Source organism: Hemicordylus capensis, chromosome 4, assembly GCF_027244095.1.
Source record: "Hemicordylus capensis ecotype Gifberg chromosome 4, rHemCap1.1.pri, whole genome shotgun sequence".
NCBI classification, from domain to species: Eukaryota; Metazoa; Chordata; class Lepidosauria; order Squamata; family Cordylidae; genus Hemicordylus; species Hemicordylus capensis.
In genome coordinates, this window is record NC_069660.1 from 249,151,042 (window position 1) to 249,173,515 (window position 22,474).

Here is a 22,474-nt window from a genome sequence, read left to right on the forward strand (position 1 = left end):
CTGTTCCACAGTGAGCAAACAGATAGCAACTGGGATGCTCACATGCAGGAGAGGGTTACAGACTCCTTCTCCTGGTGCCTTGCTCCCTGGCAACTTGTATGCAGTGAATGGCATATTGCCTCTGAATTAAGCATGAATTCATTCTTGAACAAATGTGTCCATTTAACGTATCAGAAATACAGAGGCCAAGGTAAAAGATAGCCAGAGCAAAGTAAACCCTGAATCTGAATCTCTCCCGCACCAAGTGCAACACCAAGCATTTCCAGGGAACAGGGTTAATATTAAGTGCACATGCTACTGCTACCCTAGCCTACATCTATGCCCAATTTCAAAGCCCTATGCTAAACCATTTCAGAAGACCTAAAGGTCATAAAAGTGGGGTGCATTACCTTTTTTTATGAAGGCAAAGGAGGGATGGAATGATGGTCCGGTGGGGGAGCGGGTGTGGCTTCAGTTCCAGAAGTTCTGGAAATTATAGGACTTCTTTGAAGTTTTAAAAAAAAGCTTTTTAAAAATATTAAAAATCAGATGACTGACCAATATGTTTTGAATCCCATACACAAAGTCCTTCAGCCCTGCCCTACATCCGTGCCTGATTTCAAAGCCCCGTGCCAAGCCATTCCAAAGATATTAAGTGTGGGGGGGTAGATAACACACACACCCCACAGTCCCACACATGCACCTTCTGCATGGTTCTCTGAGGCACAGCAGTGGTGATGGCAGCAGGGCAGGTGGTGAGCAGCACTGAGCAGCCGTGGTGATAAGGCAAAGGGGTGCAGCAGGGCAAATAGCAGGCAAGCCCAGAGAGAGCAGTGTGGCTTTCCTCACACACTCCTCTGCCTCCAGAAGTTCTGCCCGCTCGTCCTACAGCTGATTGTTGGGTGGGAGGTGGGCAGCAGCCTGGTTTTCCCGGCACTCTGAAGAGTCTCCCAATGGCTATGGACTAATGAGGGGAAATGGAATCCCCTGGACATCCCCTTGGTAGAGGCCTGATGTGTAGCAGCAGTTCCCAACATGCAGACCACCTTTTGTTCTTCTGTAGAGCTCTCTGTGCACATGGGGTTGTTGCTGGGTGCTGTTGCCTATGGCCCATCCAAGTGACCACTGTAGCAGATTGGCTGGCCCATGTGTGTATCATTATGTACATATCAATGTACAGCTGTATCAGATGCAAGTCATCTTCCCAGTTGTGTTGCAATACAAATTCTGTATTTGATGCCACACGAATGTGATCTATGGCTGAATTTTGACTCTCCATGTCTGCACCTTATGTATCATTTTTCTGCATATGGTGCTAGTGTGCAATAATTGTGTCCAATCATTTCTCAGTCAAGGTGTGTACGTATTTATCTAAGCCATGTTAAGATAAAACTACCAAATGGATGCAAACCTGCTTTTCTTACAGCAGCTACTAAAGTTTCCAGTTCCAATAATTACCATAATTAAGGTTATGATCTTCATTCTGGGTTGTAGCAGAATCCTACCTGTGTTCTACTTTGAAAACTTTCCAAAAATTTGAAAAGTTTCTGGTAGAAAATTCAGGATGAAGAGAACATTACAATCTGCATGTTTACTTCAGTGTCTCCTTCACAGTTCAAACAAGACTCTCTTTCAGCTCCTCCAGTTTGTTTTGTTAGATTTTTTTCTCATTTGTGAAATAGCCCAGTTCTAAGGACTGGGTCACATATCCATGTCCATCACTTGATTATTGCAGCTGTATGTGTGAATGAGCTATCAAAGATCATTAATCACAGACAGAAACCTCATGCCACCTCATATCCAACCCAAGGCTCTTCAAGAGACAATGCACAAGGTCAGTGGTGAGTAATCAAGTGATGAGAATTCAACAGTATGCATATATGTGAGTGAACTGGCACCGAGACAAATAAATGGTTAGTATGGTGAAGACTGCTGGTGTCACCAAAGCATCAGAAAACTTAATAGTGCCCAGTATTGCAGAGATAACATGTCAGTTTTATGGACAGACAGACACAAATACAAGTAAGAGTTCAAAACATATTGCAGGCCATCTGAGATCTAGCAAGACTTGTCCATTCAAAAAAAGAAAAAAGAAAAGGATTAAGATCTAATATTAACATCAGAATATTGGACACATGTAACAACAAACAACAATGTATATACTTCCCTTGAGTATATACTTCCCTTGATAAAATACATATAAATAAGCTCATTTTGGTTCCAAATCCATGTTTGCGATCTAGCAGAATTTCACATCCAAACCTTTCTAATGCAGCTTTTTATTACAGAGCTCCTTATTGTCACAAATTATATCTTTTCTGCCTTAACCCCCTGCTAACTTGGCAAAGAGGCACCTTTTACCATGGTGATTCTCTTTATTTAGAAGGGGGAGAGTAACTGGCTCTATCGACCCCCAGCACAGTACTTCCAGTGACTGTTGTTGGTGTCTATCTTATGTTTCTTTTAGATTGTGAGCCCTTTGGGGACAGGGATCCATCTTATTTATTTATTATTTCTCTATGTAAACCGCCCTGAGCCATTTTTGGAAGGGCGGTATAGAAATTGAATTAATAATAATAATAATAATAATAATAATAATAATAATAATTATTATTATTATTATTATTATTGACTTTCTCTTTTCCATATATCTCTTTCGGGGCAAGTTGTATGCAGTTCAATATTTTTGGATAGAAAAAGCCTACATTTTGTGAATATAAGAGGTCATCTTATTAATACTGGGCAAAATCCCTTAGATTCTGCTGCCCTGTTTAGAGGAGCAGGGCCTTGGCAAGAGTATCGTATATGTATGGGAGACCTTCCTACTTGACTGTGACCATTATATTTTGAAGTGCCCGTCTCCCAACGGAACCCGCTTAGTACTATTTATGTTTGCCTCTCACTCATCTATCCTAACCTCCACCATCCCAGATAATGAATGTTCTTGAACCAGAATGTATTTTTTGTTGCTATCTGACCATTACTTTTGATTTATAGAGCAGGGAGGCAGCTGGATTTTTATAAGCTCACCCTGCAGAATTGAAGATAACAAATGTAATATAATAATCTAACTTCTCTAAGATAGCACACTGAAGGGAGAGAATCCTATAGGTTTCTCTATCTATAGGCACACACTGCACGTTAAGGATGTTTATCCTCTGGTGCAGGCAGGACTACAAGAATATTTTCCAAAATTCTGCCATTCATTAATCATACAGCAAAAAAGTAACCCCCCCCCCCCAACAACTAAATACAATATGCATGCTCTGCATTCGTGGATGGAATACTATTGTTCAATGGCTGAAGGTAGTTCTATTCAATCTGACTAAATTATAAAAACATGAGTTTATTATAGCATATTTATTTATAATTTATTATAGCATTTTCATACGAATGCATTCTTGGCAAGAATATTTGATTTCGAGAAATCAAACTGGAAGTAATTAAAAACACACAAGTGGGCAAGTGCCAGTGTGTTTAAAAAAAAAATGCTTAATTGAAATGTGAAATAATGTTACATCATGAAAGAGTAAACCCATAAATCAGTTGTATTAAAACATTGAAACATTTACATTTACAATAGCCGTCGCAGGATCTCAACCCTATAAAGCACGTCTTTATAAACATATAGCAGCGAAACAGAGAAAACAAAAATATCACTAGCTTGGTGAGAAAAGATAAGGCCAACATCAAAAAGCACAATATGAACATGAATATATTTTTCGAGAAAGATAGTGTTTGCTTTTACGATTGCAAGGGTCTGAATTTCCCATGTCTGGAAATGTGTGTGCATGTGTGGATAGACAGACAGACAGAGGCTTTACTGATATGAGTCAAGCCAGAATGTGGGACATATATTGGTTTAGAAGAAAGGAGGTGAGTTTTGGAAGGATTATGACCACAAAAATAAACAGATAGGACTGAAAAGGATTAAAATAACCATAAGAGAGAAACGAACAAAAGTAAAACAGTACTTTTTTTTTTTACTGTAACACAGTAAAACAGTGTTACAGGTACAAAAGACAACAGTAAGGCTTTACAGATTCTTGCTGTTGAATAGACTACTAAAAGACTTTTCCTGTTATTGAAAGGTCTGGAGATCGGAGCCAAAAGAAAAAAGGAGGAAAGCTCATATGAGCACGCTTGTATTCCAAGCAGCAATGTCCCATCTTTCTCTCTCACACACACATGCACACACCCCAAAATTATAAGGATACTTTCATATGATTGACAAAGTTGCAAGTCCAAGTTGAAGTAAAATGTGGAAGTTGAAGTCTGTGATAACCTGTTTCTTAGACACATCTGAAAACTTTTTTTTTTTTTTTTGCATCTATCCTGGATGAACTTTAATGCTGGGCAGAGACATTCTGTAGCAGATGGTGCTTCAGGTATCTATGGTCTAAACTTTTAAGGACTACATAAAATAATCACCATCACCTTGATGTTGCACCTGGAAGCAAATTGATACTATGGGTGGAAAGGGGATACAGCATTCTAGCATGTTATTTCACCCAACCTTGCAATCTTCTGTGGATTTTCACATCTTTCCTTTTGCAATTTTCATGCTAGAAAAGGCATTTTAAAGCTTAGAAACACCTGCTGAACAAGTGTCCGTTAGCTAGTTTCCCATGGATTCATTAACAAAGTTATGAAGAGCAGAATTTGAAAAGCACACATGAAACTGCAACACCATGGTCAAGTCTCTCCCCACCCCTGCCCCCTCATATTTACAACTGAAGATTTCCAGACAGAGAGGTCTATTCCATGAGGAAGTGTGATATATGTTAATCGGAGTCACTATGGGCCATGCACATGGATTGCCTTTTTGCCTTTCAATGTGAAAGGCTTTTGTTCCATGAGACTTTCACATTAAAAAACCTGCAGGTTTCAGCTTCCTGCTTTCCTCTCCCTCCACCCACTGCTATCCAAATCCCTTTGGTGCTCCAACTCTTGACCTCCAAGGCCCACTTATCTCTTCTTGGTGCATCACAGTGGCAATGAGCCATGCTTCCCAGTCAGCAGGCAGGCAACGCCTCCTCCTCTAGTACTGAATTTGAAAGAGGAAATGGAGGTGCATGTGATCTCATGTGAGATACTATGCCTGTGCCTTTCTCAATGCTGGACTCTCATGGTCTTGTGCACATCAGGTAACTCCATGGATACTGGATCACTGGTGGTACCATTACAAATGCTTGATCATAATTCATGGTCAGCCACCTAATGCCAATTACTCCTTCTTTAAAGGCTTTGACAAGTTGACACAAATGATGGCTAAAATTAATGCTCTTCTTAATGGCATCCCTAAATGTCCTGTGGCACGCAATGCAGAAATAAAGAGTAGTTAATATGATCTGTGGGACAATGGGATTTAGCTGATAGCTACACTAATGACAGCAGAAAACACCTCTCTCTCTCTCTCTCTCTCTCTCTCTCTCTCTCTCTCTCTCTCTCTCTCACACACACACACACCCCCCTCTGAGGAGCACCTTAATTTATGAATGACCTTAATATAGGATTGGGGAGAGGGAAGGAGTAATTGAGCCACCAGCCTTTGAGAATAGTAAGATTAGTTCTGACAATACTTGTGCTTTGAATCTATCCACCATCTTCAACAGATCAATAGAACAATTTGAAATTTAATTCTTAGTTCATTAACACAAGGAACAAAAGGCATTTCTTTCCATGGGATCTAACACATGCATTAGGCTCCATGATGAACCGAAATCCAAATAAAGTGCAGGGATCAAAAAATGAAATCCACCAGATTGGGAAGTTCTTCTCACTTATTAAGTCCTAACCACTAACATTGGCAAAGGGCTTTTTGAATGAGGATAAAGAGAAACATTGACTTCACACAGAGGTAGCTGGTGATAAGCAAGGATGGACAGGCAATGCTCAGAGTGGAGACAATGGGAGTAATTGTGGTAGTGCTGATTGTGCAACTGTTCCTTCCCTGCAGTGTTGGGGCTGTCTTCAAAGTCCGCAACAGCCCTGATGTGGTGTGCAGCAACATCATACCCTGTGCACATCATGTCAGCCACTGCTCAGACTGAATTTGATTTGCAGAATTTAAGATTTTCATCTCTCCCCAAGAACCTTTATGGGCCAACATGATTTGGGCTAATGGCATCTGATACGTCTACTGAGAATTAAGTGCTCACATATTACTTCCTGTTAACTGGATTGCTCAGGAGTCTGTCAAATCTAGACAGCCCAACTGTCTTACATTCTCAGTAGAAGAGCTAGCAATAGAGAACCCCCTAGTGAATAAATCAGCTGTATCTCAAAGCAAAAGTCCAATGATCATGAGAAAAGCTTTTAATTAGATGTATAGTTTTAATACATTTAATGTTGGGTTTTACATGATTTTAATGTTCTAATCATTTGATTTTGTTTAATTTGTATTGTTTTTATTGGTTTTGGGTGGTATATAAATATGTTAAATAAAATTTTAAAAAAACAACCATTGTGGCTACAAGATAAAGACTTGATTTATCCTTCAGAACAGAGCTGCACAGCTTAAGCCCTCCAACACTTGTTGGACTACAGTTCCCATCATCCTCAGTCAAGGTGGCCAATAATCAGGTATGATCCAACAACAGTTGGAGGGCTGAAATTGTGCAGCCCTACTTTAATCTGACCCCTCTCCAAGGTGACCCCTGAATCTGACCCCTCTCCAAGGTGACAGGGAACTCATGAAGCTTATGATGGTGTTTGCTTATCAGGTCCTAAGAGGGCAAATGTGAATCCAAAACATATCCGTTCCTTATAGTCCATGGGAAGTAGTGACTAGTTTGTGCTCATCCCATGTATACTAATAACAGGGGTGATTCCAGGACTAACACTGCTGTCCAGGCTACAAGGCAAGAGTAATGCTTTTGGCCTGGGAGAAAGGACACCTCATCTGTCAGAGTCCTGCTTTGTCTCCTTTGCATATTTCTAGTTCAGTGCAATAGCACCAAACTGAGATGGTGGATGCATTGTCACTTGTCTGGCCTGCCCATCAGCTCTCCTTCTTACCTGAAAGATCTGACAATCATTAAACGAAATCAGCCACAAATGCTCAAATGAGGTGCTGTCTCATGGGTGCTTTCACGTTCTAGAAAGAGGAAGCCTTTGGATCCGTGGCTAACAGACAAGCCTCCCGCACAATGGGAGGAAAGATTTCAGAATGCCTTTAATCAACATGCAACACTGCGACACTGGAACTGAAACATGGAAATAATAACCTGAAGCAGCTGTCTAAAGTGATTCCATTCACAATTAGAGCAGTTTGTCCTCCTCCCAGACTGCTGCAATCTCAACTTTCAATTAAACATATTTTCACTTAAAGTTTTAAAGGAAACTATAAACCTTCTATAAAACAGGTCCAAGATAAAATAAGACAAATGAACTGAACATATCTCTGTTCAAAGTAGCTCAAGATGGAGCATTAAAATGCATTTATCTGGGAGAACCACAGCTTAGAGTAAAGGTTATGCTCAAGTTGGCACAGACTCTAAATTTCTAGATTGGTTCATTGTCTGCCTTCTTCCTTCCATGTTTACCTAGCAAAGTCTGCAGTGACGCTGTATTTGGACTGTTCTGAGGGATATAGGAAGCAGCCATATACCGAGTCAGACCATTGGCCCATCTAGTTCAGTACTGTCTACACTGACTAGCAGTGGCTTCTTCAAGGTTACAGGTAGGAGTCTCTCTCAGCCCTGTCTTGCAGATGCCAGGGAGGGAACATGGGACTTTCTGCATGCAAGCATGAAAATGCTCTTCCCAGAGGGGCCCCATCCCCTAAGGGGAATATCTGACAGTGCTCACATGCAGCCTCCCATTCAAATGCAAACCAGGGTGGACCCTGCTTAGCAAATGAGACAATTCCTGCTTGCTACTGCAAGATCAGCTCTCCTCCCATTCCACAAAGCAATTCACAAGATAATGTTGGGGATGGAAGGGGGTTACAGCCTCAGTCCAAACTGAGGTGTCAGTTTCCACATGCAAAGACTTCCCAAGTTTCCACATGCAAAGACATGCCAACACTTCTCCTGAGGCCTTTCCAATGCAGGCTTTTTCAAGCTTCTCTGGTAGTTTTTCCTGTCTGTAGTCCAGTTGCTTCCATAGGCTTGCATAGGTTCCTGTGCTCTAACATAGTGAGATTTGCTTCTCTAACCGGGCACTGAATACGGACCATTTTTGCAGCACTACCTGCCAGCCAGTACTTGCAAATCTGTCCCTTTTCATATTGCTCAAGAATGGATTTGCAAGCACCAGCAGGTGCTGCTGCAAAAGATCACCTGAGGTTTATGCTCAGTGTCTGGCCAGTGTCAATTTGAATGAGAGCATGGTAGGCTCCACAAACCTATGGTAGTGTCTGGACTGCAAGCAAGGTGGCATGAGAAACTAGTGTGAGAAATAGCACTGCAAGAACAAAATCAGTACGAAAACCCTTGACAGAAACTTCACATTTAGATTTCTGGTATCCTTGGTATCCCAATGGACATAGGAGTATCACATCCATCTACAGCATGGATGTGCACGAAATCTGATTTGAGTTCCAAATCACTGCACATTCCCCACACCTTTAACAGGGAGAAGAGCAGGTCCATATCTGCTCCTCTTCCACTAGCCACCACAGGAAGTTCGGCAGCACTCCCCCCAGCTAAGATCATGCACCAGTGGGGCATCTTCCAGCTGCCCTTGTGTGACACCAGCACACACATGGCTTCTGTGCATACTTCCTGCAGTGGTGAACAGAGGAGGAGCAGGTATGGACCTGCTCTCCTCCCTGTTAAAGGTCCGGGAAATGTGCTGCGATTCAGAGCTCAAATTGTGTTTCGTGCACATCCCTAGACTGCAGAATCAGTGTCCTATTGTGGCTTGTGATTATGCACTTAATTTTGTGAGCACTTAAGTGCGTAATTTGGGATATTTAATTCAACATGGTGGTGTATGAGCACCTCATTGATATTTGACTGCTTCATAGAGCCAGCGTGGTGTAGTGGTTAGAGTGCTGGACTAGGACTTGGAAGACCTGAGTTCAAATCCCCATTCAGCCATGATACTTGCTGGGTGACTCTGGGCCAGTCACTTCTCTGTCAGCATAACCTACTTCACAAGGTTGGTGTGAGGAGAAACTTAAGTATGTAGTACACTGCTCTGGGCTCCTTGGAGGAAGAGCGGGATATAAAATGTAAAATAAGATAAATAAAATAAATACATACATGTTTTATCACTCGATGACTAAAAAACCATCCATACAATGTGTTTGTGCATAAGTTATCAGATAAAATACTACAGAAGGAAATTTCACAATCCCTCACAGCTGGCTGAACACTATAGCTGACATCCTGACTGAACTTTCTTGAGAAAGTCCCATTGAAATCAAAAGAAGTTAGGCATTTTGATTTAAATTCAGTGGGACCTCCTCAAGGAAGTCAGGATGTCAGTCTGTGCATTTTAATGGGTCCTGTTTATCCATTCAGTGCTGAATCATTGAGTGCAGAGTCATCACATATAGAGAAAAGAAGTACCGTATATGGATGTGCGACTCAGACCTATGCTTAGAGCCAGGAGTAAATGGTGAGACACCCCAGAATGGAACACCCTTGACTACAAAAGGGAAAACTTCTACTCAAGGAGAAACCAATGAGTTGTCATAAAAGTTCAAAAACTAACACCTCCAGCTGTGGCAGGACATTTTTCATTCCCGCTGGACCACCTGCTTGCTATTCACCATCCATTTCTACATACATACATTTCTACAACTGCCATAGGCTAAGCAATGTGAATATGGCACCACACATTCCAACACACTGCCCAAGCTCTGGGTTGTCTCTTTTTGAATCTAACAGTCATATATCCCCTCAGATAGTTATGTGCAACCTAACTTTCTGTTTATAAAAGCTGGCAACTGACAACGTGAATAAGTAATATTATTTAATTAATTTATTTGTTTATTTGATTTATATCAAATAAACTTCCAAAATGGCCCAGGGCGGTTTAACATGTCCATGAGATCAATACTATTCCGTGTAAATGATCTTTGAAGGTTTTCTGTGCCTTCCCACCACTCCCAATGCAGAAACTGCTGTCTGACATTTCTATTTTGTTGCAATTTAGAAAAGCAGAAATAAAAGGAGCCATTACTAGAAAATACATTTCTGCATACATTTACAGATGCTGGAAAAACACAACACACTTTCACAATTTAGAAAGATCTGTCATTTGTCTGCATAATTTGCATTTATATATCCAACTTCCTCACCCCAGCTCCGCTTGCTTAACTGTGTGCAATTCTGTTTTCAATCTGTCAGTGTAAACTGGGCCTACACTTCATAGAACTCTCACGTATACAGGAAAAGCTCCCCCACCCCGACTTTTTAAAAATTTAAATCAAAACCAAAATACTGTTCTCAGGTTTTAACTGCAAGAGTTAATATACTTCCTTGGAAGGAAGTCCTACTGAAATCAGCATAAATTATTTCTGATTAAACATTTTAAGAGTGCACCCGATTACAGTAGGTACGTATATATATGGATATATAAAAGACATGGATGTTTGGGGGTTTTTTTACACCCAGATTAATAGATTCAGACTTGTGTAAACAGGCTTGTTTGTGAAAAAGTTTTTCCTGCTCCTCCTCCATTGTTGCCACTGGTCCTCTCTGAGAAGTCAAACCTGAAGGTTGAGGAGACATTTGGAAAGGTGTGGGGGTTGCAGTGAGAGGGCAGAATTCCTGGAAATTGGATGAAGGCACTGGTTAGCACCTTTCTCAAAGAAGATACTTTTGCTCAATTTCCGATAACCCCCTTTCTCACACCGCATCACCCTGGCACCATATCCCATGCTGACCCCATGATCATCAGGAAGATTCTGGGGGGCATCATTAGGGGACTGCGGTAGAGAGGAAACAGGAAAGACCCCTCACATCAGCATTGTTCAGCTTCTTCAACTCAAGAGCCTTTGTGATGGTTATAGCAAATAAATTAAGACTTGATAGATCTATGGTATTAGAGGGCTGCAAAACATAAATAAGGAGGAACCCTATTAGCAGGGCTAATATGTGTCAAACGGAGCCCAGATCCAAGGGCCCATGCCCAGCTATGCCAAGACAAGGATCCACAACTGCCCACTTCTGGGAACCCACTCACCCCTTTGCAGTGGCATCAGTTGGTCACTTTGTGCCACTGTTGTTCCCCATTCCATCTACAATGGGAGAAGCCTATACATCATTCACAAGGCTTCTAGGGGATATCGCCATTGGCCAGTGAGAAGGATGGAAGAAGATGCGTCTGATGTGGCATTTCCTCCCTCCCCCCATCAGCCAATAAGCCCTTCAATAGTAGAGAGGCCTTTGGGAGAAAGCCCCTTGGCCAACAGGAGGAGTTGCCCACCAAAGACCTTGACAGTGGCCTTTTCCTCCCCCCCCCACCCCAACTTCCAAGTGTGGAAGGGAGAGGAGCAGCAATTGCTATTGCTGCTGCCACTCAGCAAATCCACCCTGTTCATGTGTGCGGTATGTGTGGTGGTGTGGTGTGGGGTGCAGTCAGGGCCTAGCTGCGTCCCGATGTCTGGTGCAACCCGGCACCAGCCAAGCCTATTAGGAAAAAGACATTTTCTCTTTTAATTCTGAACTGAAGGGAAACTAGCAACATTAAGCCCTTATATCCACAAATTCTACTATATTAACTAATAGATTTGAAGACCAGAGAACAGAACAATCCTCTAATAGTAAAAACAAAGTTTAAAAAAAGTTATACAGTGATATTTCAATTTGAGGACCTACCAAATGGCACATCAGCAATCTGTTAACCCACTTTCCGATTGTGTCTGCTGAATTATCCAGCAGAATTTCAGAATTCTGTGTAAAATTATACCCACTGGATTTTTGTTTTCTCTTTTTGTAGAATCCTCTTTTTAGGGATCTTTAGGCAGGCTGTATGCCGGAACCTTAGATCCTCTTACACAATCCATCTGTGCATTTGTACAGCTCCCAATCAATCCAAGGAGTTTTACACAAGAGATGTGACCTTATTTTCCTGTAACTTTAACCATGGCTCAGGGCCCCAGCCGCTCTGAAACGTGCACGTGATGTCCCCCTGTGTGTTTGCTTGCTTCCCCACTCACTTCAATGATAGGGACATCTCTGTGCTTGCCAAGGATTATGCGTAGAGATGTTCTCTTCACAAGATGAACAGGGCAACAGTTGTGGGTATGAGACTTCTGTGTTTATTCAACTTTAGTCCTCACACCAACAAAGTATTTGCTGGATCAGAGGGTGCAAGAGCAAGAATGTATTAAGTATTTTTTGCTATTCTTCTGAATGAAATGTTAACATCTTCCTTTTAGTGCTTTTTTTTCTAAAAAAAAGTTCAGGCTGCTCAAGTGGAAAGAAGTTCAATCCAGTCACAAGATCCAAAATTAGCATTTTATTCAGAACATTGGGGTCAGGGGTGTATCATTTATATTCTGGTACATAATACAGAGGCAAAGCTGTTGTCAGATGTCTCTCTGTTTAAAAGCTCTTTTTAACACACTGTGTAATTACTTGAGTCATCAGTATCAGGCCACCCCTTGAGTTTTTGTTTTTTTAAAACTCTCTTCATTTTTTCTTGTTTGTTTTTGGTACAAATTATGTAAAACATTTGTGCTAAGAACTTTTCTCCCTCCCCAAACAAATAAAAACAAAACAAAAAATTAATTAAAAAAACCCAAACCTTGAGTACTCTAACTACAGTTCAACAACTGAATCAATGTCACTTGTTTGCAACCTGTTTGTAAATACTTTATCCATAAAGAAAGATATAAACATGCAAAAACCTGAATCCATAGTCCAAATAATACATACACATGTTTGGAAGTCTCTGCACTTCTCCATAGACTATGCCAATAAAACATTATGTACACATACCATTTTTTTTACAGTGAAGTGGGAAAAAAAGTACTTTAAAATGTTTGTTTGTTTAAAAAAAATGTGTATATGGATTAAGACCAAAATGTGTCTAACATTCTATCATAAGAAAAGAAAATCAGTTCTGCTACAAACTGGTGATATGAAAACTCCCTTTATTTGCAACCAGCTGCATAAGTTTTAGAATTTTAGTGAAAAACCCTAACATCTAAAACTAGAAGTATTGTACATTTTTGTTTCTTTTCATGGCCTTCTTCCCCCACCCCCAATAACAAAATTACCCCCATGAGGTTTCTTCTTCTTCTTCTTCTTCCAATTTCCGTATTTTTAATAAAAGTAATGCAATGTAACAAAAGCATGTTGAAGCATATTGGTGATTGAACTTTCTCCCCACCCCAATGTGGTTTATCTCGCTTCATAAATCAGTACCATTTAAAGCCTTAAACATAAAACTAATTCCAATCTGAAAAAGGTACAAAAAGGCACATAAAATCCCAGTGCTTCTGTACTGTAAAATTCAAGTGTAACTGAGCTCATTGTTTGTTTCCTTTTCCAAACAGCATTGGATGACTGATATTCCCAGTGAGCCCAAATTGGTTTGCAGCCTATGCCAAAGCCTTCAGCAAGCACTTGTGCTAGTAGACTACAAAGTTAAAGCCTAGCTTCTGTACGCTTGTTGGGAATACCAGTGGAAAGGTTTGTACTTGTCCAAAAGCAACATAGACCACCTTGGCATTCAGTCGTCGCCTCCGCCGTACATGTCAGCAAGTTTCTTGAAACGTGGGCCCCAGTCGTTTAGGTAGTCATAGTCTTGCTCGCCACCGCTACTTGAGGAGTTGAGGGAGCTCAACGACCCAGCGGTGGAACCACTCCCCTCATAGTCAAAGACTAGGAGGGAGTCATAAGGAGGGGCTGTGGGGTCATTGTCTGCCGCTTTAAGTCCCTGTAAGAAGAGAGAAGGGACAGAGAAAAGAATGAAAAGGGAAGTAAGAAAAAGAACGCCTAGCTTGTTCTACCACTTCAACTGTAGTTGGGAAACAGTTACAGGAGTATATACAGAAGCAAAAAACCAACGCCTACCAAAGTTACAATTAAAATACAATCATTTACTTCAGTCCACGGACCGTAACAGCACTTACACATCAAACCAAAGTTACAAGTTAAAAGATATAAACCTGATCGAATTATACAACATAGTCTACATTGCAAAAATTTCACAGAAGTTTTTAAAAAGTTAATATTAAACCTAACACAATTCAGCCTCTCTTAATATCTCAGACCTTGTTCTGATAGCTCCAGCCAAGAATGTGGCTGCATTTTATTTATTTATTTACATTTCCAGCTCGCCCTATACCCAAAGGTCTCAGAGCATGTTACAATAAAACCCAATATAAAGCATAATTAAAATACATCATAAAATCAAAAATACAGTAAAAAAATACAGTGCCTGAGAGCGGAAGAACCACTACATTATTAGTTGAAGGCCAGGGTAAAGAGGTGCGTCTTCACCATTCTCCTGAATGTCAACAATGTCGGAGCTTGGCGCACCTCAGAGGGGAGGTCATTCCACAATCTAGGGGCCACTACAGAGAAAGCCCTCTCACATGCCCCTACCCTTGGCAATGGTGGCACTACCAAAAGGGCCTCTCCTACAGATCTTAACTGATGGGCAAGTCTATATGGGAGAAGGCACTCATTCAAGTATTTGGGGGCCAGGTTTTAAAACCTTGAATCGGGCTCGGTGGCAAACTGTCAACCAGTGCAGTTCCTTTAAGACCAGCATGATGTGCATCCAGTCAGAAGTGCCCATGAGCAGTCTTGCTGCTGCATTCTGTACTAGTTGCAGCATCTTCAGGAGCAGCCTCACAGAGAGTGCATTACAATAGTCCAGTCTGGAGGTTACCAGAGGATGGATCACTGTGGCCAGTGAACACTGTGGAAATAGTCAAGCACCTCAACCGCCTCTCTTGATTGAGATGGAATAGAGAGATAGAGCTGGGCGTCATCAACATACTGGTAGCACCTCACTCCAGACCTCCTGATGACCTCTCCCAGTGGCTTCAGATAGATGTTAAAAAGCATAGGGGATAAGATCGACCCCTGAGGAATCCCACAGGTCAGCTCCCAGGGAGCTGAACAAAATCGCCCCATGACAACTCTTTGATATCGACCCTGGAGATAGCAGCGAAACCAATGCAATGCAGTGCCTTCAACCCCCAGCTCCCAAAGCCTTTCCAAAAGGATACCATGGTCAATGGTATCAAAAGCTACTGAGAAATCGAGGAAAACCAGCAGGGTAGCACAGCCTGTCCCTCTCCCAATAAATGTCATCAACCAGGGCGACCAAGGCTGTTTCGGTGCCATGACCAGGCCTAAAATGGATCCAAATAATCAGCCTCCTCCAAGCATGCCTGAAGCGGAGTTGCCACCACCTTCTCTAGTACCTTTCAAGGAAAGGTATATTAGCAACTGGGCGATAAGTTATTCAATACTTCTGGGTCTAGGGATGATCTCTTAAGGAGGGGCTGCACCACTGCGTTTTGAAGAGCCAGTGGAACAGCCCCCTCCCACAACGAGCCATTAACCACTCCCACGACCCATCTGGCTACAGCCATTTGACTAGCTCTTATCCGCCATGAAGGGCAAGGATCCTGGAGATACGTGGTTGGCTGGACCCCTACAAGCAGCCTGTCCACATCCTCAGACTGCAACAATTGAGACTGATCCATAGTAATTGAACCAGACGGTTCTCTGGATACCTCCAACAGACCATCCTGAGACATGGACTCAAATCCCATGTAGATCTGAATGATTTTATCCTCAAAGCACCTTGCAAATTTATCACAGCAGGCCTCCGAGGGCACAATACCATCCTTTCTCTGGCCTGATGTCACTAGGCCATTCACCACTTGGAAAAACTCTGCTGGACGGTTACTCAAGGATCCAATAGTGGCAGAGAATTAGTTCTTTTTCGCCATCATCACCACCACACGATAGGTATGATAATGTGTTCTAACCCGTGCTCGATCAGACTTGCATCACCAGGAAATGCATCACCTGCTCTCTAGCCGTCAGCCCTCCTGTTACATTACCTGGAGCTCTGTAGCATACCAGCATGCTATACGGGTCCCATAAGAACATCGACGACACTTGGGAGTGTCAATGGCCCTAGTCATCCATAGAGAGACCAGGGCCTCAGCAGGACCACCATCCATGCCAACTGGTAATTCCCCCAGAACATTCAGAAATCGCTCGGATTCCATAAGTCTCCGTGGGCAGACCATCTCAATGGGTCTCTCATCCCTATGGAAGGGAACTACCGCTGCGAGTCCAAATCTTATCAGTGAATGATCCGTCCAAAGACAACAGGTTCACTACCAACTCGCCTATCAATGGATTCCTACCAACCCGCCACTGTTCCCTCTAAGGCATGCACATGTGCTCGCACTCACACATTTTTTATTATCCGCTCACTTAATTTTATATCCCACTCAGGTTTAATCAGGAAGGTCCCACTATGAATGCATGTGCGCACACGCTGCCTCGATACTGCCACCCAGAACAAAACTCATTTTGCAAACAGTTGAAAACGATTACAGAGAACACTGTAACCTGCTCTGTAGCGTAGACCAAGTTAAGGGTAAGTCCCGCTGTATGAGTTAGGCCAATTAGGACAGCCCCATAGTTGGCCTGAAGACCTCTGCTGGCCCACTGAAGGTAGTCTCGGCATGAATGTTGAAATCCCCCAGCACCACTGTGGCAGGGCCCTCCAACACCACATCTGAGACTACCTTGGCCAGTTCAGCCAAGAAGGCTGCTGGACAAAGGGGTGAACGGTACACCAGCAGCATCCCTATTCTGTCCCTCTGACCCAATACTAGAAACAACCCCTCAAACTTGGTCACAGAGCAGATTGGTCGCCTGGTAAGAGAGACAGAAGTCCTATGGACCAAGCAACGCCCCTTCCCTGCCCCAGTGACCTGGAACAGTGCTGCACTGAGTAACCCGGGGGACAAAGCTGGGTGAGACAAGGCCCACCCAAATCATAAACCCAGGTCTCCGTAATACACTGCAAATCCACCCCCTCATCCACAATCAAGTCATGAATGACTGATGTTTTATTTTCAGTAGCTGTGGGGTTAGTCTGCCTGAATGTAAAAATCATCAGAATTTCAAAGTGCAAGAAAAATAAAAGGAGCTGTAATAGCCTTAGAAATATTACAATATACAAGGATGTGAGCTAATGTTTCTATAGCACCACTTCCACATGGGCAGCCTTTTCAAATATCAAGTGAAACCTTTAAATCGGGCCTGCATAACATAAGGACCGGGACCTGATCCGGCCTGAGGGGACTTTTTGATTGGCCCAGAGGTAGGAATATCCTGCAACAACAGTACCCTAGAAAGGCAGAGGCACACCCTTTTGGTCAGTTCCCACTTTTCCAAGGAGGGCCATCTTCTCCAGAAATTGCCTTATTGTGTAATCCTTATGCATGTTTACTTTGAAATATATCCCACAGTCCACCCAGTGTGACTTACTGTATTTTCTGGTAGAAACGCTACGGCACATACATTTTTGAAAGTTATTTTTTGGTACCTGCAGCGTTGGTGCCAAACACCGATGTGGTGTTTATGTGCAAACAGAAGCAAAGGAGGCCACCGAGGAAGAGGAGGTGGTGGCCACTGAGGCAGACCATGGGGCATAAGGACGCCACTTCAGCAAGGCTGGGTGCTACAGTCCATTTTAAGGTGGACTCAGCAGTCCATTTTAAGGTGGTGCCACAGGCAATGGAGGCAGGGGAGCAGTTGAAGAGTCGGAGGGCTTGGGCCACCTTCAGCCTCAAAGGCAGGATGCCTCTGAGTACCAGTTGCAGGGGAGTAACAGCAGGAGAGAGGGCATGCCCTCAACTCCTGCTGTAGGCTTCCAGTGGCATCCAGTAGGCCACTGTGCGGAACACGATGTTGGACTAGATGGGCTTTGGGCCTGATCCGGCAGGGCTGTGCTTATGTTCTTAAGAGTCCATTTTATGGTGGCGCGCCACAGGCTGTGGAGGAGGAGTAGAAGAGGGGCAAGCTGGGGAGAGGAGGGGGAAGGAAGGAGGAGGTGGCATCAGCAAATGAGCTGGCCCGGTCTTCCCCGAGCAGGAGGTGCAGTGGCAGCACAGCAGGACCCTCCGACCGATGAGAAGCTACACATGGCCAAGAAGGCCGCGAAGCAAAAGTGTTCCCCCACCCCTGGCCGTATTTAATTGGTTTATCTGCAGCGTTTATGGCAATGTGGCATTTCTGATGGGTTTCTGAAAAAAATCAGCCTTTCCCTCTCAGCACAGTGTTTACACCGATGCAGCATTTCTACCAGAAAATATGGTAGTTCTTAGTAAGCATGCCTAGGACTGCAACCTGAAAGCAACAGTGATTAAGGGAGAGGAAAGGACTTGGCATTTGTTTGGGGATGACATGTACTCTAGGTGCCCCACTGACTGAGCAGGGGCAGGATATATTTTATGGCCACTACCCTTGTTTAAAATTGTGAGTACTCTGAGGGGAGAAGTTCCACAAATAACTAATAATTGATTCCATTACTATTTTTTAACAATTAAACTTAATGTAATAATGTGCTGAATATTTGGCCCCCCGCATACCAAGTTATGATTAGTTCCGGCCCACTAGGGCATTTAAGTGATGCACCCCTGCTCTAAACTGACTTTCTGTCACTGCTGAGGGCAAAGCATTTAGCCTAGTTACAAGGAAAGCTCCCTTACCAAAGTATGCAAATATGCTGTTTTTGTTTATGTGAACACAGCCACAAATATGTAGGCTTACAGCATATTTGCTGTAATAAAGTACATAGAAATATGAGTGCAAAGTTCCCCTTTCTCAAATTAAGCTGATTCAAAGAGCCCAAATTTAGAGATCGTTCTATTCATGTGAAGCTCTCACGTTCACTTAATACATAAAATAGTCGATCCAACAACACAGCCCATACACCCAGGCAATGAAATGAAACACCCAATGGTATACACAGAAGTAAAATTCAGAGGGGCTGGTGTTATCAAGTGGATTCCTCACCGATGCCAGATATGTGAAGATAATCAAATGGGGATGGAAGCCTGTGTGAGTAGCAGAACTAGAGGTGACTAAAGAGCAGGAAGAGCTGCAGTCATCTGCCCTGCACCCCTCAACAATTTGTATCTATGCAAAGAAAAATGCAATTGGGGGGGGGGAGAATCTCCATCTGCACTGGTAGGATGAGTCATCTGCTTTGCATGAGTACAAATCAATGTATTTGTCATGGCAAACCTATACTATGGCAATGCTACATTTGTATAATGTATTGAATGGCATCAATTCAAAATACTCCCTGGTTCTAATTCATTGGATAAAGTTGTTTAACCCAGAGCCAGTTATTACGGGTGAGCATGAAAATCCTCATTGTACAATTAAATGGTAGCATTTTCTAAAAAAAGTATCTTTCTCTTCTGAATATCCCAGACAGCAAAAATAAGGCCGAACAAGTGAGAATTCAGTCTGTAAGACATGCACTGAGTAATGGGTGGTGGGGGTGGTGGTGTTCATCTGGCTAACGTCAACCAACAAATAAAACAAAAACCTGTGGACACATATGTTTTTGTAACCAAACCACAAATGCATCTAGTTTGGCATGATGAAGACAAAAGGCCTTTAAAGTTACTTTCCCCCGCAAGAATTCATTCTTTCTGCTAAAATGCTGCCTGCTAAGAATTCTAGCAAGCATTATCATAACCTTGCAGATGTTCACTGCAGTGCTGGTCTGGAGTGCAAGCTGTCATTTTTCTCCTGTGTTCTTAACTATAAAGTGAGGCTAGCTTGGGTACCTGCCTTTGGGATGATAGTTTTAATGGGCTTGAGCAAGCAAATGTATCTTTTCTAAGGCAGCAGAAGGGCTGTTGTGTGTCAACCATCTGCATCAAGAATGGACAGAGCAATCTTCTTTAGTTTTATCAAGCTGAGAGTTAGATTCTCTTAGTTCAGCATCCACTGCTGACAGTGGATAATATAAAACTGCTGGTGCTCTTGAGTTTTATAGGATAAAACGGCAATGAAAAATTCAATGTTCCAGAGGCTGCACTTAATGTGCAAACTGTTTGCTGGAGAAGCAGCCCTGAACACAGTTTTACAGAGTCAGAACGTCACAGCTAAAGTTGCCTCAACATTTGCACCTATAGCAAAGCTAAATATTGATGCATTTCGTATCCTAAACAGCTTAATGTGGTACCCAAATATATCACTGGGAAGCAGTAAAGAACTGCTTGATTTTTTAAAATCAAATTTGATTGATGAAATATATGATAACTTTTGAAAAGGAAAAGTAAGCTCTTTTACTTTGTTATAACCAACACAACTGTTAACACACAGCATAGAGGTGTTTATGTATGATGCTCAACTGCAAAAAACTGTATTCTGGACATGAAGAACAATCGAACTGATGTAATTTGACTTGATACTGTTAGCTGGTGCTAGACAGACTGAATTTCTCATATGCAGTTCAGCAGATAAAGAACATGTGTTCAAACCCTATCCCTTATTAAAATTCAGCCACATTGCCTTGAATCTAATAAAATAATAATAATGGCTGACATCCAGAGACTAACATTGTGCTGGCACTATGGGGAGTGGCAAATAGGGTCAGGGTTATATTTTCAGGAGGACACAGTAGGCTTCAGAGAGAAGGGGAGATGCAATAGTCTGGATGCCCGCCACTAATAATAATCAACAACATATTGTGAAGTATACCACAGAAAGTTCCACACCACCCAGACTGCTTGGTATCTAAAACAATGGTGGCACTGTTGTGCAAACGCACTCTTGCACCATTATGCAAAATTATGCAATTCTACTTGCACAACTCTACAGCCACTGAAAATAATGGCCATAGTGTCATGAAAGTGTACTTGGCACAAGTACGTATTAATTATATTAATACAAGTTATGTATTAATGCAAGAGCACTCTTGCACAACAGCACCGGTGTTATTTAGATGCCCACAACAGCATCGGTAGTGCAGAATCACCCATAGTATGCTGCATAATAATAATGTACCACTTTTCAACAACAAAAAATCCATTCTCAAGTGGTTTCCGTAGTGAAAGGAATAAGAAGCTATGTCTCAGTCTATTTGCTCTGAAAGCATCTGTCTGCAGCGTACTTGCTCTTTGCCTGCCGTCTAATTTGATCTGTGGAGAACTGGTGGGCTGGGTGGTTCTGCCTTTTGGACAATAGGTGCAGGTCTTTGGCAGGTACTAATCCTGCCCCCATATTTTATTTAAACACACTGGGCAACACCTCAACGTCACAAACCCTTATAAGTAAGTTATGACTAAGTCCCATGGATACTGATGGAACTTAAATTAGTCATGACGCACTGATTTCAAGGATATGTAGTCATGACTGACTAGCCTGTATGCTGCCCACTGGTGGAAAAGGCATGGCAAGGAGAGCTAAGGTAGTTTGGTGGAAGTGGAAGCTGGATGAACCAGGAGCAGATAAGCCAATCCCATTTCAGTCTCCTCAAAAACTCTGGGATTTGACATGGTGAGTCTACACCCCTGGTAATAACTGCAACGTAAACAGTCCAGTGATAAAATGTCCTGTCCCCATAAAAGTCTACTCCTGTTCTGCCCCCATGAGAAGCCTAGTTCCTGTGAACCTCCCTGAACATGAGTAACCTATACAACTGAAATGATCCAGGGAAGGTCTACCTCTGCTCTCTCAAGCAGAGAGACTCCAGCTGTGTAGGTACATACTTCACACAGCCATGGTACAGTAAAGGAGAGGGGAATACCAACACATGTACAAAGTTACTAGGAATTGGATTTGTGTCAAAAGTGGCACAAACAACATTCCACTGGTCATTTCGGTTGGTAGACGCTTTCTAACCTGCCCTTTGTTTGCGGCAGAACACAGAATATGCTTAAGACCAATTTTAATTTCACCTTTGTGTTGTTTTGCACACGGAATTTGCTTTCACTTGCTTAAAAGTTCTTTGTTCAATATATGTTGCATATCTGTGTATTACATGAATGAGAAAAGCAGCGCACAAGCTACTGCTCTTCTCACTTTCATGTTTAGTTTATATTCACATTTTTTATTCTGTTCAATATTATTATGGTTTCCAAAGTGGTATGGACAAAGAAGAGATCAAAGCCCAGCTCCTTAAATCCCATTAAAGTATTTACACACACACACACACACACACACACACACACACACACACACACACAATAAATAAAACCTGATCAATGGTGGAAGTTATAAAAAAAGCACAAGAAACCTGATAATCTGGCATGGTGTTGCTTGTGAACCTTAACACATGCCCATATATTGGGCATATTTTAATGCACAAAAGCACTTACAGGCACAAATACAGCAAGACAAGTATTTAAAGCATTTATTATAACATTAATTTTGTGCCTTTTCACTAATCTTATTTGATGGTCTTTTGCTCTTTACAGAGGTATTCACTTTCCACAATTCTTGGGATTCAAAGGGCGATGTGTGAGGAAAATCAAAATTAACTCCCTCTCCTATGAATCAGAATTAATACATGAATTTAG

At 42.2% G+C, this 22,474-nt stretch overlaps 1 protein-coding gene across 7 annotated transcripts in view; it reads right to left on the reverse strand.

Annotated features, from left to right (window-relative positions):
- Window positions 1-12,384: 12,384 nt before the first annotated feature.
- CDH2 (cadherin 2) overlaps window positions 12,385-22,474 on the reverse strand; it is a 183,761-nt gene continuing 173,671 nt past the window's right edge. For all 7 annotated transcript variants that reach the window (XM_053242570.1, XM_053242569.1, XM_053242572.1 and 4 more), the window contains one exon: window positions 12,385-13,824. In XM_053242570.1, coding sequence (XP_053098545.1) covers window positions 13,618-13,824 — 207 coding nt within the window. In that variant the 3' untranslated portion in view covers window positions 12,385-13,617. The remainder of the gene's footprint in view (window positions 13,825-22,474) is intronic.